The following is a 15099-nucleotide window of genomic DNA, read 5'->3' on the forward strand; positions in this document are numbered from 1 at the left end:
ACTGAAACAGTACAAAACACTGTCTCCAGAATTACCCGTGATCTTTATTTCTTTTTATTTTGAACACGTGGGAATATTTTTTATCTTTGAGGTATGTCTCACGAGTAGAATCTTGAATGATTTTTATTTTGTAAATAAATTTTATTTTATAAAGTATAATTTAAAATTTTATCTTATTTTTAATTTTTTTATGAAATAAAGGTATTATTCTATTGTACACGTTGTCCTTATCTGTCATCCTCGAAAAAGTTAATTACATCCTTCAACAATTATTACCCTCAACAACCCTACCTCTGTCTTATTTATTAAAGGTTCACGCTTTCAAATTACAAAACAAATCCATTCTAAAAAAAAGAGTCTTCGAGCCTCCTGTTATGTGTGAGAAACTCAATCCGGGAAGAAGAATATTAACACGGGCTTGGGTTAAGAGAAAGCTAACTGGGCCGAGCCCAAATAAGTCTGGGCTTCAAGTAAACGATGGAAGGGTCAAATTCGGCAGCGCCATTCAACCACTCCTCTACTCTGTAGTACTGGGATCTGGTTCGTTCGCCTCTCCGTTTCCTTCACTTCTTCGATTCGCTCACGTTCCCTCCGTTCCTTCACACACACAGAGAACAGATAAACGTGATATTTTCATTTTTGAAGCCCTAAATTAAACTGTGAGAACTTATTAGAATCAATCACCTGAGAAGCAGAAAGAAAATGGCAAATCAAGGCGCAAAGAAGCGAAAGGAAGAGAACTCCCGTCACATGGCTAACCTCCGTCGCCTCATCATCGCCTGTAACGTACGCTCCTACTCCCTTATCTCTATCATTTCACTATTAACTTGCCGATTGTTTCCCTCTTTCTTATAATTATTTTGTTAATTTTAGGTTATTTACGTGTTGGTGAGGTTGGTGATTTTCCATTCCAGTTTCACGTGGAAACACTGGATTGGTCTGATTTTGACATCTGTGGCCTATTTTATACCTTATCGACAACTTGCTGCTATGGCCAGCCCTGCTTATGCTGACGACGGTGACCTTCTTGATGGTGGATTTGATATGAGCACTGGTGGGATTTGTGGGTATGTTTTAATTGTTCTAATTTTAATGACTTGACTCATTTTATTAGGATAAATGAATAGTTGAATTGAGTCTTCTGTTGGGTATTTTGGCTAATGATTTTGCATGGAAGCTGGCTTTTAATTTGTCTTTAGACATTGTGCTGTGTGTGTGATGCCATTTTTTATTCTGTTGATGCATTATGAGATATTGTTGCCTGATGTTGGTGATATCTTGCATTGCAGCTATCTACATGATGTTATCTACATTACGAGCTTTGTGCAGCTCATGTCCATCATATCTGGAAAGTTTTGGTATACATACTTGGTGGTAAGATCCCATTTACTTGATTGCTCATAAAATTGCTTCTATATGTGCATGTTAAAGCACCATGAGTGAGAGCTTTTGGAATTTTCTTGAGAAAAAACTTGTAGCATGGATAAATTGCAAACAAATACTGGTATCCTGTTCTTGCCTTTGAAGGGAAGATAGACCAACATTCACTTGGGTAGTTTAAATCATCTTAAGTTTCTTAATCATGTCTGAAATATATATAGTGTAGTTTTAGCTAATCCTATGGTGACAAAGTTTGAGTATTGATATATTTTGATGAAGTTATTGTACAGTTATACTAGTCTGCAAGCATAGGATCTGAACAGTTCAATTTAAAATTGATGTGAAGATATGGTATATTTTGCTAGTTTATTGGCACATCTTGTGATTTTATCTTTCCTGCAACATTAGCTTGTTGCTTGCTATGAGAAAATGGGTAACTCTAACGAAAGGGAAATTGCTTTTTTTAATGGCTCATTTAGAAGACTAAACTCCTTGGTTTACCCCTGCCCATGCTTTTCCAATTGGGAACACTTGTTTCCTTCTCTGTAGGGGGAAGGATAAGGGTGGTGCATTGGGGATTGAGGTGAGTTCTTAACAAGAATGATGTGAAACTAGGACCTGAAGTAGGAGATGTCTATTTTCGTTTTAGAGATGTTATTGAAGATACACATGGAGAGAATTTTTTATGATTATTCACATGGTGAGATGTTGGTTCTATGTTTCTTTCCAGATACCAGCATTCGGAGCTTACAAATCTTTTGGATTCTTCAGAGGATTTTTATCAAATGGTTCAGAGGTATCTTTTCTTACCCTATTTTGGTTGACCATCTTTTAAAGGCATTAAAAACTTTTATGACCTCCATATAACCCTGGCTGTGATCTTCCCTTGATTAGGAAGGTGCCGAGGATGAAAAAACCCGCAAGAAGAGGGAAAAGTTGGAGAAGAAAGCTTCACGAGGAAAGTTTGTCAAGACAAGAACTAGATAAGTTACACGATTGAAATTAGTTAAACCTGACTCATAGGTGAAGTTGGTTCTTATAAAATGGAGGTTGCTTGCCAATTTTAGACAATTATGAGGAGTTTGGCAAATCTGGTGTAACTCGAGGAAATTCATGATATAATACAAGGATGGATTTGTTTTTCTTTTCCTTTTGGAGAAAGGGAAATGTTGATGTAATCTCTGTTTAGTTTGGTTTTGAGTGGTTTATAACCGTCACTATTGCTGTTGCTATGAGTATAATAAGCTAGTGGGACTACAGCTTCATGCACAATGAAGAGAGATGACCCCGGGGGCGAGCCTCGGACATCTTGTGCTCTGACATTAGACCAAATCACCTTTAGTTTGGTAAGATAGTTTAGTCTTAAATAGACTAGGCGAAACCAAACCAATGCGCACTCTCTTCAGGGAGGCGGCTTGGTGAGTATGGGACAAGCCCAATATTGGCAGCTCTCACCTTGTTCGAACAATTTTTTTTTTCCTGCATAATAAAGCTGAAATTTGATTTTCCGGTGAAGAAATCCCAAGCCATTTCACCATCTTTAGGATGTAGGGGGCTTAAAGTTTATTGTTGACATGAATTTTCTTGGTTGCTAATCTTGATGGATCATCATGAATGTTCTGGATGAGTAGTGCCAAATGATTGTTAAAGAGATGATGGAGGTGGCGGCGGTGATCATAGTGAAACTAGAAGTGTATAGAACAGTAAATAATATCCGATGATTATTATTCTCAATCAACGTGATTGATCCTTGAGTTTACAATCAATCCTTTGACCTTGTAAAATGTTGAACCCTTACTCCAATCATCGTGAGATTCTCATAGATAGCCGTCAGAAATAGTCCATCGGCAAAGCGAAACATGTCTACAAGGAGATTAAGAAAGAGGTTGTTCGTCTATCACGTCATTGTACACCAGAGGCTCTTCTTGCTAGATTACGTCTCGTAGAAGCTTTGAATGCCTATCCCCTCCAAGCTTACAATGATTCTTTATTTTTTTCTAGTTAGTGATTAGTCAATACCAAGGAACAAGTGAAGCGAGAGAACTTGTCATGCAATTGTATCTTCAAAAAGTCGCGTCTTATCTCAACGTTGAGCATAAAAATGTTTCAATCACTCGTATTTCTAGAAAAAAAACAATCAACAAGTAGACCTCTTGTCCAAATCATCAAGCTCTAATTCTGTGGAATTTCTTGTTGATGTTTGAGTAGAAGTCTTGAAAGATGGGTACTTTTTCTTTTTAATACGGTGGTGCACAGTAGAGAAAAAGTTGATGTCTTTGAATAAACTTAATATTAATTTCCATCATAAATTTAACAAATTAATATGATTTTTTTTATGTAAAAAATAATTGAGCAGATCGCGCGGGTCATCCTATTAGAAACTATTTGCATATAGGAGAGCTACCCTCAAACAGAAATGAAGACATTCGTCTGACAGGACGAGCATCGGGATATTGCATAATTCACAAGGTCTTGCAAAGAAGATCTATCTCGACCCCATTATTGAAATGTTTGTACCCACATGAGAGCTCCTATGTTTTACAAGAAATACATGAAGACATGTGGTTTACATATAGGCTCCTGCAACTCAAGCAACACGTGTAGCTTTAACAGAGATAACCACAAACAAAGTGATTTCTTTCTTTTGGAAGCATATTATATATTGCTTTGGCTCCCCGAGTTTTGATAATTGATAATGAAACACGATTTGACAATTATAAGATGAGAGAACATTGTCAGAAGCTTCATATAAATTATTGTTTCACTTCAGTATTGCACCTCAGATGAATGGTCAAGCTAATAGATTTAATAAAATAAATAAAGGAAGCCAAGTTAGAGCGAACAAAATTATTAAATGGAATTTTACAAGTTTATAGAATGACTTGAAACACATCAACTAGTGAAACACTATTTCTTTTACATGAAACAAAAATCATGATCCCTGCTGAATCGAATATCAAGCTATCGAATTATTTTTTATGCCTCAGAAGGGTTAGATTGGCTTCTGAGGGGTGCATATTCATTTTTTAAGGGAGAATTTGGGCATCAACTTTTTTTTTTTTTTTTTTTTGCAAGACGCAGATTCTCAAAGCAGGTACTTATTTATTCAGCAGATAAAATTTCAACATCAACCAGCCCCCCGGGCTATGATTCGAGAAACGAAAACAGCAACAACCGGAGCTAAATAAATAGGAAAAGAGGCAAAATTAGAAAGAAAAAAAAAACACGAAAAAAATTGAGGTCTTTTAGCGCAGAATCCAAAATTTCTCAAGAAAGGCAGCTCCAAAAAACAAAGAAAAAAGAAAAAAAAAACACGATCATGAGAAACCATGAGAGGCAATCTAAACAAACAACAGCACACAAGCAATCGAAGCCTATCCAAACAGCAGATCAAAAAGGAAAAATACCATGAAACACACACACACACACACACACAAGAACCCACTAATTATAAACACCCAAGAAGCCGAGAAACCAGTCCATTTCAATAACAAAGTGGAGACAGAGAGAAAGGAAAAGAAACTTGTTCTTGAAGGGTCCTGGCAAGAACAAGGTCAGCATCAACTTGACTAAGATTAGTGAATGGAGTTCTTATTGAGATCTGACGTAGAGGACCCCCCGGCGGTTCACTGTGGGTTTTTTTTTTTTTTTTTTTAAGGTGAGATTTATGGAGAACAATTTCCATTATTTACTTGAGGAGATCACTTCGTTCACTTGAAAGTTTAATCTAATTGAAGATAATTACCATCAATCAAACATTCAAATCTCATGGAATTCATCCCAGTTGCAACAAGTTTGAGTTAATCATCCCTCCACTGTAGCTCTCGAAGTCCGTAGATTGAAGTGTTGATCGCTGGAAAATGTGCAAAATAATGCAGAACATGTATCTATTACTTAGATTATCTCTCTACTTTACATATCTAAACAAATCAACTGTACAAAATGAGGGAACTGTAGAAATTTGCTTTGCTATATCAAAATCTGGTTTATTTACATGTATGCTCCGAAGAATCACAGGTCTCGGTCATCTGTTAGGCAGTGTACTATATTTCAAGAACAGTTTCTTCAAGTTCCTTAAACAGTTCTGATATGCTACCAACGGTGCTATCAGAGCATCATCATACGAGCTGAAAATGTTGCTCTTCACCTAAGAATAGTAAAGATCTAGTAAATTACCAGAAATACAAGTGCGGTAAAAAAGAAAGAGATGTAGTCCAGACACTTATCATGAGCTTTCAGAATTACCTGATATCACTGCCAAGAGATTAAATTCACTCTTCAAACTCCATTTAGATTCATTTTGAGTGTTAACATCTACAGTGTACTCTAAAAAATGCCCATTAAAGGTTATTACTGATAGCGTGGCCCTGAAAAGAGTTCAGAAACAAGAAGACAACAAGCAAATGAAAACACATCCGGGACAAATTAATATAAATGACAATAAATATATGTACATGAATAAATTGCACAAGGGAAATCATCCAAGCTCATTTTTTATGCTTCTGAAATAGGAATGAGTGATTAACAAATAATATAATGAAGCTCATTGATGAAATTGAGACTAGAAAATATTTTTGGCATACAAGGATGCCAATTGAAAAAACAGAAATTGATTTCTCTGAAGAAGAGATGCAGTAGGCGGAGATCTGATGTGTCCAGTTGTTTTACCAAAAACTAAATCAAGGTAGACAGAAGCTATCCAGTTTCTAGAAGCTGAAAATAGAGAAGGTGAAAGGAAGAGGAAATGGGTAATAAACAACCCCAAAGCGGCACTGCCACCCCCTAACTCCAGAAGACTTTCTTTATTTATAGGTGTATATTGTTGTATATAAAATCCCCCCGTGTTCTGGATACTAGTAATATTTTGCCCCTGCCCCCTAAGAAAGACAAGTTTGAAGCTCTGCCAGTGGGATACAAAGAAAGGAAAATAAAAACACGGAGGAATGGAAACTGATGAGATGAGATAGAAACAAAAAAGCCTGCCATAATACAGGGAACTTACCTAGAAGCTACAGATTCAGATAAGCTTGTGTCAGCAATCTTGTCTACCTTGCGCACGACCACATTGCTGCATTATGTCACCTGATTAGTAAATCAACGAGCTTAAAGAAAATAACAAATGTGAGAGCAGGCATTTCATATCGAATATGAACTGTAAACTAAAATACATCTACACCCTGAAGATGCTAGCTCAGATCACGCATGCACATCTTTTTTGGGGTTAGAAGAAAAAAATCACACAGAGCAGATTTTGTTGTTTAGAACAAGGAACAAATTTTTTTTCTTCTATTGATTATGCATACTCTCCATTCTTTTGGTATTAAAAAAGAAACAGAAAAAAGACAACAAAGCAAATCCATCCTGTAGATGGTAGAATTTAAGTCATAATTAAAAGAATTAGGTTAACCTATGAAGTTCTGTCACACAATCTTTCCATTCCAACAGAAGTTCAATTGAAATGCCAAGAGTAGGCCTCGCAATAGGTTGCCAGAGAAGGATCCTTTAAAATTAGAAATGAGTCAGGAGTTAATTTACAAACTATTTCACCTTTTAACTCCAGCCGGAACAACATTATGAAGCACAGGGTGATGAGCTGGATCAAATGCATCATTTACAGAATCAGGTAATAATGATCCAAGAAAACTGCTTGATCTTCTGCCTCTGTTGGGCATAAAAAATTAAGCAAGAAAGATCACATGACTTGGCAAATACTTCATAAAATCAAACACATTTGACACGTTATGTAGTAGAGCTTTGTAAGGCCTCTCAACTGCAAAAAAATTGTCAGTGCTGATCTTATCAATTACTAACATCCAAAGAGAAACAGGATCCATATCAGGTATGAATAAAACCCCATGATAGTATTAGAAAAAATACAAAGTGATACCCTTTTTTTTTTTTTTTTTGGGGGGGGGCAAAATTGTCCTTCTGGAAGTAACTAATGCAATATCAGCTTGGAAAGTGCACGAGAAGGGAGACATGCAACAGTTTTGGAGAAATCAGAGGCAGCCTTTCTAACATTATGAAGCACATGGTAAAACCTTTGACCAGTCATGTGCTGCATTCATGTGTTCTTAAAATGAAAACATAGAAAGAGCAGGATCAATACAAATCAACAGAACAAAATACTGTTGGATTTGAAAACCTAACCAAAAACACATGATTTTACAAGAGGAAAAAACAATAAAGATCAATAAACAAGCAAATGTCATTTATGTGAAACATGCCACAGAGTGAAGGAGAAAATAACTGATATGTACATATTAGAAGAATGTATTTTACCGGTGATTTTATAACATTATGGTAACCATGGGGCAATGCTGCATTCCATAAAGAGGTGAATGAACAGCAGCTATGTGACTTTATTATTGAAAGCATCAACAAGAATATATGTTTTGCAACAAAATATCATTCCTCAGCTAAATCAACATATCCAAACTACATAGTTCATGTAGTTTCTCACCTCTGATTTATGGCAAGACCCAGTGAGAAGACATGAATGGAACCTGAACTACTCAGGGCTACAAGAATATCTGGAAGTTGCGTTGATGGTCCAAATGACATGGAAAATATTGTTGATGGGTATCTCCCCCTTCGAAAACTATATGACTGCTCAAGAATCCATTAACAGAGAAATGCTATAAGACCCATTGGAATCTACTCTTTAATGAGTTAAAAAAAAAAGGTGGAAATACAAAAAATGGATGGCTGCGCATCATAAATAATGAAAGGGACAATATGGCTATCAAACTGATTATCAACACCCACTCCACACCGAAAAGCAGTTGAAGTAACAGTATCAATAACAATAATAATAATCAGAATGGTATTTTTTTCATTAATTAATCCCTTTAGACAATTAGCACTTGTTTTTGGCTTGTGAGTATTGCTAAGCTCTGCAGAGGTTGCAAATCTCTAAATACACCTCATTTGTAAGCACATATAATTTGGGTTTCATAATTCCTATTTCATCCACAGTTTCTCATTTCTTTGTATTCATTGAAAGTCAGTTAGAACCATGTAAATGGTCATGCAGGGAAATTTGCCAGATAATTTTTATAGCACAGACAGAAAAGGCAGTAGGTCCACTCTCCATTTGCCCGTGCTGCACAGATGGAAACTGTGTTTGTTATCTTGCTGACAAGTCCAGACTTCCATAAGTTCATCATCAAATAAATGGTGTATTGTTTCTCACCTTAGTTGCTTCTGATACCAGATGAACTCTGATTATGGTCCCCTGCTCAGATGCTGTTGCAATGTACATCCCATTGAAAGACATGGCAATTGCAGCCAATGGCGAACAGTGAGCATCTATCTGTCATTGAATTCAATAAATATATAAGTGAACCTGAGGATGCACACGAGTGAGCAAGAAAAGGATTCTTTCTTATCTAATCACCATAAAGGAAAGCGAAAAGTATGAGATTCTGCTGGGTAGTGGGTTAGAATAATGTTAGTGAAATGAGATGAAGAAACACCCCCTCCTTGAGAAATTCATACCAAAGCTGGTATCTAAGATTCCTTCCTTTTTTTTTTCCTTCTAATGAACTTGTATCCAAGATTTTAACTTCTTTTTTGGGAGCGGGAGCATTAAAGAGAGAAGAAACAAGAATTCCTAGAAGATACGAAATTTTTAATCACATGTTATGCTTATCAATCAATTTTAAAAGATTTTTTCCGCAACCTCGCAATGTGAATGAAGCTCCATGACATTGTACACCAAAACAGATCCTTTGGTCGTGCTAGAAGGAAGAGCCAAGAAGCAGCCATCCAAACTAGGAGAGAATGCACAAAGTCCTGTGGAAAAGATAAACAAATGACAAGACAATTAATGGCAAATATGATTTGATTAATTAGTCTTTCTCTCATCCTCGTAGAACCATATAAACTCAGCACTCATCACTTGTCTTTTCTTTTACAAGCACAGATTGGCATGACAAGAAATACAATAACCCATCTCTAGAATGTGCAAGATCATGCAATTAGCCACAACAAACCTTTGACTCACAACTGTTTGAATTCATTCTGCAAGAACTTCTGTTTAAAGATCAATTTAGTAATAAAACATAGATAGCTATAAAAGCAGTCGTGAAGGCTACCTCGAAAACCCACATAACGAGGATCTTCTGTCTCACCTTTTACATTAGGAACTGTATCGATGGCATCCAATATTGCCAGCGTATTTGAATCATAGATATAAGTCTTTTCTTGCAAAACAACAACAAGCCTGCAATGATCAACAACAACAGAATAATTCTTCCATCAAATCCAATTAAGGAAAATTTTGAAAAAGATAGAAGAGTGAGTGTTTTGCCTCTTTTTATTCAATCGGACGGCGAGGACTGAAGTTAAGAAGTTCAATTCGCGAAGAGCAGTTCCGGTTGTAGTATTGAACAAACAGAGTCGCCGGGGAGATAGAGATGGCTGTTTCAGGGGGGAAAAAAAACAAAATTAATGCTTTAGAGAGTAGTAAACTAACAAAAAGAAAAAGAAATAAGGAAGCACCTGTTCACCGCCGCCAACAATGGCAAGGAGGCTTGAACTATATAGCATTTCCACAACAACAAAAGCTCCAGAAGCTAACAAAAAATAATAAATACAGTATTATTCAAGAAATATTCGCTTTCATTTATAAAAAAACGAAAAGAAAAGGAAAAGGAAAAATGGGTAGCTTGCCTCGTTCATAACAGAGACGTCCCGTATTAGAATCGAAGATCTTGAAACCATCTCTGGTGCTTATCGCAAAGCCACTGCGAAGACTCAATAGAAAAGAAAAGGAAGTATTAAATAAAAAGAAGAGAAAAGGGAAGGTGTATGGAGAATAAAAAGATGTTGATTACCTGTTGTCTTGATTAAAAGAAGCGCAGAGGATTGGATATTGTGAGGAGGAGGAGGAGGAGGACTGGCTACCACTACTCATTACTGAATTTATTGATTACAGTTGGCTTGGCTGTGCTTCAAAGATGTATTAACGGGTGCTGGGTTGTTTAATTCTTTATATTTTTTATTAATAAGTGAGAAAGAACTCTCTCTTCTCTTGCTCATACAGACATGTATGTACATGTGTTCTTGGATTATAATGATACAGAAGACAGGAGGAGTTGTGAAGAGACATGATGACAACTTTGGAGTTGGAAAAGAGGAGTACAATACAAGGCAAGTCAAGTTGAAGTTGTTGCGGCTGCGGCTGCCGCTGCGGTTTCTTGGTTGGGCCAATCATCTATTCCTATGGTGCATCATCTCCACCGTCCATGCTGTTGGGATTACTACAAGTCTTTCTTAATTCATTTCCTAGTATTTTAAGATCAACAACCGTTTATTCCTTCTAAAGATTTACAAGTGCTAATGATTGTTTCCAGATTACAGCTGTTGTTTTTTTTGTTTTAAGATTTTTCTTTTGTAATATATTAAAATAATATATATTTTTTTAAAAAAAAACATGGAACCTTTTAATCTTTTAGTATGGTTTTATCATTAATTTCATGATCATCCGGAGTAGTTTAGTCCCTTTAAATTAATTAATTAATATAAAAATTAAAAAAAGTTGTTGACATGTATTGTATATGCATTAATGTACAGGAGGCATCCATGCAATTTGAGCATCACTTGTTTTACTTTTCACCGGCCAAACCCATGCTTTCACTATGTCATTGTGTTCTTTTTCTCCTAGTGAGCGGAGGTGCAATGGTTTATCGCTAACAAGTTTTTTTTTTTTTTAATTTTATCTCTCCTCCCTTAAAAAACACAACTTTGTCCTTTTTATTTTTGGTATTTCTATTTCAATTCTTATTTTTCTTATTTCTAAATTTTATTTGTTTTTGATTTAGTGTTTTAAATTTTATGTGGAGGATACAAAGGAGTAATAAAAAGGAAACAAATAAGGTTTTTATTTACGTTCTTATAGACGATGCCTTTGATTAAGCTAGAACAAGTTCACTAGATGTAGGCTTTCTTCATGGATAATAACAAGTTGGATGGTGGGTGTTACTTGTAGAAGAACCCTTCGATGTTGAAGTTAATATAAGTTTTTTTCCAGGTAGATATCATCTAAGAAAAGGGAAAAATGAGATTTATATATTTTCTTCTATGTTGAAAAATGAGAAAAAATATCCTTTTATTCTCCTCTAAACTTGGTAGTAAATAGCTTATTTTAGAAAAAAAAATCCAAAGCTATTTACTTGCCAAGGTGTCAGCTCTACTATATAGCTTACTTTATCACAGGATAGCTTGCTCATGTCACTTATAATAAGTGACAATTCTAGTTGAAATGTAGATAAAGTTATAACATGTCAACTTGACATGGTAGCCTAAAAACAAAAAGATGTGTGAGAAAAATAAAAGGAAAGAGAAAGGAAAGAGAGAAAAGGTGGTGAGTCGAGCAAAGGCTGAGTCATAAGAGGTTTGGTTAGGCCTCGACTCAATCAAGCTTATAAGCCTCGATTAGGCCTCAAGGTTTCCTCCATGAACCAGTGACGTGTGCACTAGAAAAGGCTCTGGTTTGGCACCGACAACCACTTTTTTCTCTATCTTTATTTATTGGTATTTGTGCCCTACCTTGTAATTTTTCATAATAACCCCTCAACTTCTCTTTCCATTCAATTAGTCCCAGTTTTTTTTTTATTATTATTTGTTTTATATGAAGTGATTTATGAGGTTTGGATTTTGTTTTGATTTCATCCTCATTTATTATTTTCTTTATCAAATTTGGTTTTTATTTTTTTAATTGCTAATTATGTAATATGAAATCATTTCTAAAAATGATTTTTTTTTGCGATTTCACCCTTCATTATTTTTCCTATTCGATTTTATTTTCATTCTTTTGATTTTTTTTCCCTTTACCAATTTAGATTGGTTTTTTTCATCCAATTTCTTTCTTCAATATTAAATTGGTTTAAATTTGAGCTTTTAGGTTAGCCCGTGTCTAAGATTTGACGGGTTGTAAGTTTGGAAAATTAACCCAACTTTAGAAGGTTTGTCCATGATTGCTTTGGTTTTGTTTTATCATTTTTTCAAACTAATAATTTTTTTATTATTTTATCCCTCAACATTTAATCAATTGGAGATTGAACTCTATTTTTTTTTTATCGGTTTTTCTACGTCCTTTTTTTTTTAATTTCATTAGGTTATCTCAGGTTTTTTTAATTTGTTGTTCTTTGTTAAATTTATTTTTGTAAAAATAAAATTTATTATTTAATTAAATAGAATGGATTTAGTAAATATAGGTGGATGTTCACTTCATCATGTTCTGCCCGATTTGCTTTTCTGAGGCGTTGCTCTAGCGGCCTATATTGCTTCTTTCGATAGTGTCATGTAAGCGTTGCTCTAGCAGGCGTTGCTCTAACAGCCTATGTTGCTTCTTTTGATAGTGTCGTGTAACCCTTTGTAACGGGGTTTAAACCGTCTTAGCAAACTCTTTCTGTGATGACCGATATTCATGGTGGAGTGATAATGAATCTCTAGCTATCTTTTGTTTTTCTCCTTCCGAATATAAAATCAGCTACTCATTTTTTTTTGTTAATTGTTGTAAATGTTCTTACTATTCATCTTCTATCATTGCTTGTATTTTAAATCAGATTATAAAAATTATCTAATCTTAATGGATATAGTCATGTTAATGATCCAATTATCAAGTTTTTCTTGTTTTTTTAAAGACATTAACATAACTTGAGTATATTTTTTTTTTGCGTTAAAAAAAATTGACCAGCACACGATACAGGACGGGAGACTGATCTATTTCATTATGTTCATCATCCAAACACAATCTATTGTTAACAAAATTTCACAAACCAACAATTCACCGCATGTTCCTTTTTTCCCCAGGCAACATGAAGGGGGCAAGGAAAAACAAACCCCAACTAAGTTCTTTTTTGGATCATGAATTGGGATGGGCCTGATTGCTTAGGGTCGGAAATTTAATCTAAAATCAAAGCCGAAAATCTTGAAAACCCAGATGGTATATGATTTAATGTCAAACAACCGACAATGCTATATTATTTTCCAGACCAAAATGAATCAACTCCTAGTCCAAATCCAAACACTTGGAAGTCAATATCTTCGTTACCTCGGCCTCACCAACCTTTTTGTTGCTTGCAATTGCACAAATTACAAGACCAATCTTTTTGAAACATTTCTTATGAGAGGAAGCATGTTCTTGACCATACGTAAGAAAGCAAGGGTGAAAAAAGAAAAGATAGGTGGTAATTGCCTGGCTGGAGAGCAAGATAAAAGGAGCTAAAAGGACTGAAAGACAAAAAAAAGATAGAACATTGAGCACTAAAGAGTCGCGTGACCCTGCAAAAGCTACCAAAGAAAACGACCATTAACAACTCATACTTTGACATTTGACAACACCTCACTTGCACAGTTTCATCAGCTAAAAGACACTATATCAGAAAATAATCTCCTAGTCAAAACCATTAATATCATCCATGTTTGCATTGTCTCGCCCTTGGACGCGGCAGGGTATGTCACGATGCTTTCACTTATCAACACACATTCGCAAGCCAGCCTTTCTTTCTTTCGTAAATACTATTGGACCACGACCCATATAAAGAGATTCTTTCAGTTTGGCTAGAAATGAAAAGGGATATGTACATTACATTTCCATGAAGCTAAAAAAACTCAAAACAGACAGTTAACAGAGAGAAAGTAAACCTATATATTTCTTGAACAAAAGACATCTTCTAGTTGTAAAGAATTACTTAAAGAAGAAAAAAATCATTTTCCTGTTTGTTCAAATTTCACGTTTCTTAATTCTTTCCTGTTTATCTTGGACTAGAGAGTTCCATTGCATAGGAATCCAAAAAGTGCTCGTCATCATCCTCATCCATTGTAGTTCCAAACATGCTGCTGGAACGATTAAGACCACTTTCATCATGTTTTGAAGTAGAGGTAGTGCTTTTGTTATTGTTGCTAGGATGGGAGAGGCTCATTGTGGAATTACAATGACTGTGTGTTGTAGCCCATTTCTCGGCGAGACCATCACCTTTAAGCATCCAGACCACTTTAGACATTTTAAGACAGTGAGCTGGCAGGAATTGAGTGCATAAAAGCGCCACTTGTAACATCTCCCCCACCTCAATGCGACAGAAGTTGCTCCCCAGCTCTTTGTCCACCAACTCTTCCATTTTCTTCTCTTGTTGTACCTTCTTCACCTGTCACCATTGTCATACACGTTTTTTTTTTTTTTTTTTTACCAATTGTTGTTATTTGTGAATATGAATTTGAAATCTCTTAACTCAGTTGCAACAATGTAAAGCATAAAAAGCCTAAAAACAAACAAAACAAATCATGTTTACAGATATTAGCATGCAGGGCTCAACAAAATGAAATGTCCCACATGGATAGGGACTAATCCTATACAATTATCCACACAAACACATCAATGATATGTCCTTTTCAAATGCTTTACGGTAATTAGGAGTGCTTTAGGCGATCCAGAATCCTATTGAAGCTGTTTGGATTTAAGCAAAATCTAGAACCTAACTATAATTGACATGATCATGGTTTATGGTACACACAATGACAGTAATAAGCCATCTGTTGAAGCAGTTCAAGATTATAGTAGCAGCAGATGAGACTTACCCATTCAAGCATAGCTCCTTTTTTATTAACAGTTTTTCCAAATTCAAGATCTCTCATTCAAGTAATAAGCGCTAGCCCGAGCCTGGGTGTTGATCATTCCCGATACCTTTTTGTGGGCTTGGACACACCATCCAA

At 35.5% G+C, this 15099-nt stretch overlaps 3 protein-coding genes across 5 annotated transcripts; 1 reads left to right on the forward strand and 2 right to left on the reverse strand.

Annotated features, from left to right (window-relative positions):
* The first annotated feature begins 411 nt into the window (after window positions 1-411).
* LOC118034270 (uncharacterized) lies at window positions 412-2529 on the forward strand. The gene is made up of 5 exons (XM_035039513.2): window positions 412-786; window positions 874-1067; window positions 1290-1374; window positions 2111-2176; window positions 2275-2529. Exons 1-5 carry the CDS (start codon window positions 703-705, stop codon window positions 2365-2367), a joined length of 522 nt encoding a protein of 173 aa, XP_034895404.1. The 5' UTR covers window positions 412-702; the 3' UTR covers window positions 2368-2529.
* Window positions 2530-5121: 2592 nt separating this feature from the next.
* LOC118034269 (autophagy-related protein 18b) lies at window positions 5122-10620 on the reverse strand. Of its 3 annotated transcripts, XR_004684998.2 has the most exons (13): window positions 10221-10613; window positions 10057-10130; window positions 9886-9959; window positions 9695-9804; window positions 9516-9607; window positions 9065-9177; window positions 8576-8695; window positions 7844-7989; window positions 6928-7041; window positions 6383-6448; window positions 5626-5747; window positions 5375-5527; window positions 5122-5233 (listed from the first exon to the last, which is right to left on the reverse strand). XR_004684998.2 is itself a non-coding variant. In XM_035039511.2 (12 exons), exons 1-12 carry the CDS (start codon window positions 10298-10300, stop codon window positions 5499-5501), a joined length of 1140 nt encoding a protein of 379 aa, XP_034895402.1. In that variant the 5' UTR covers window positions 10301-10613; the 3' UTR covers window positions 5242-5498. The 3 variants fall into 3 exon arrangements, 1 of the variants encoding a protein (XP_034895402.1); XM_035039511.2 differs by lacking the exon at window positions 5122-5233 and having other exon boundaries at window positions 5242-5527; XR_004684999.2 differs by lacking the exons at window positions 5122-5233; window positions 5375-5527 and having other exon boundaries at window positions 5664-5747; window positions 6383-6462; window positions 10221-10620.
* A 3524-nt stretch (window positions 10621-14144) lies between these two features.
* On the reverse strand, window positions 14145-14507 carry LOC118034268 (probable LRR receptor-like serine/threonine-protein kinase At4g30520). Its single transcript, XM_035039510.2, has one exon. It carries the CDS (start codon window positions 14505-14507, stop codon window positions 14145-14147), a length of 363 nt encoding a protein of 120 aa, XP_034895401.2.
* Between the last annotated feature and the right edge of the window lie 592 nt (window positions 14508-15099).

This window comes from Populus alba, chromosome 18, assembly GCF_005239225.2.
Source record: "Populus alba chromosome 18, ASM523922v2, whole genome shotgun sequence".
NCBI classification, from domain to species: domain Eukaryota; kingdom Viridiplantae; phylum Streptophyta; class Magnoliopsida; order Malpighiales; family Salicaceae; genus Populus; species Populus alba.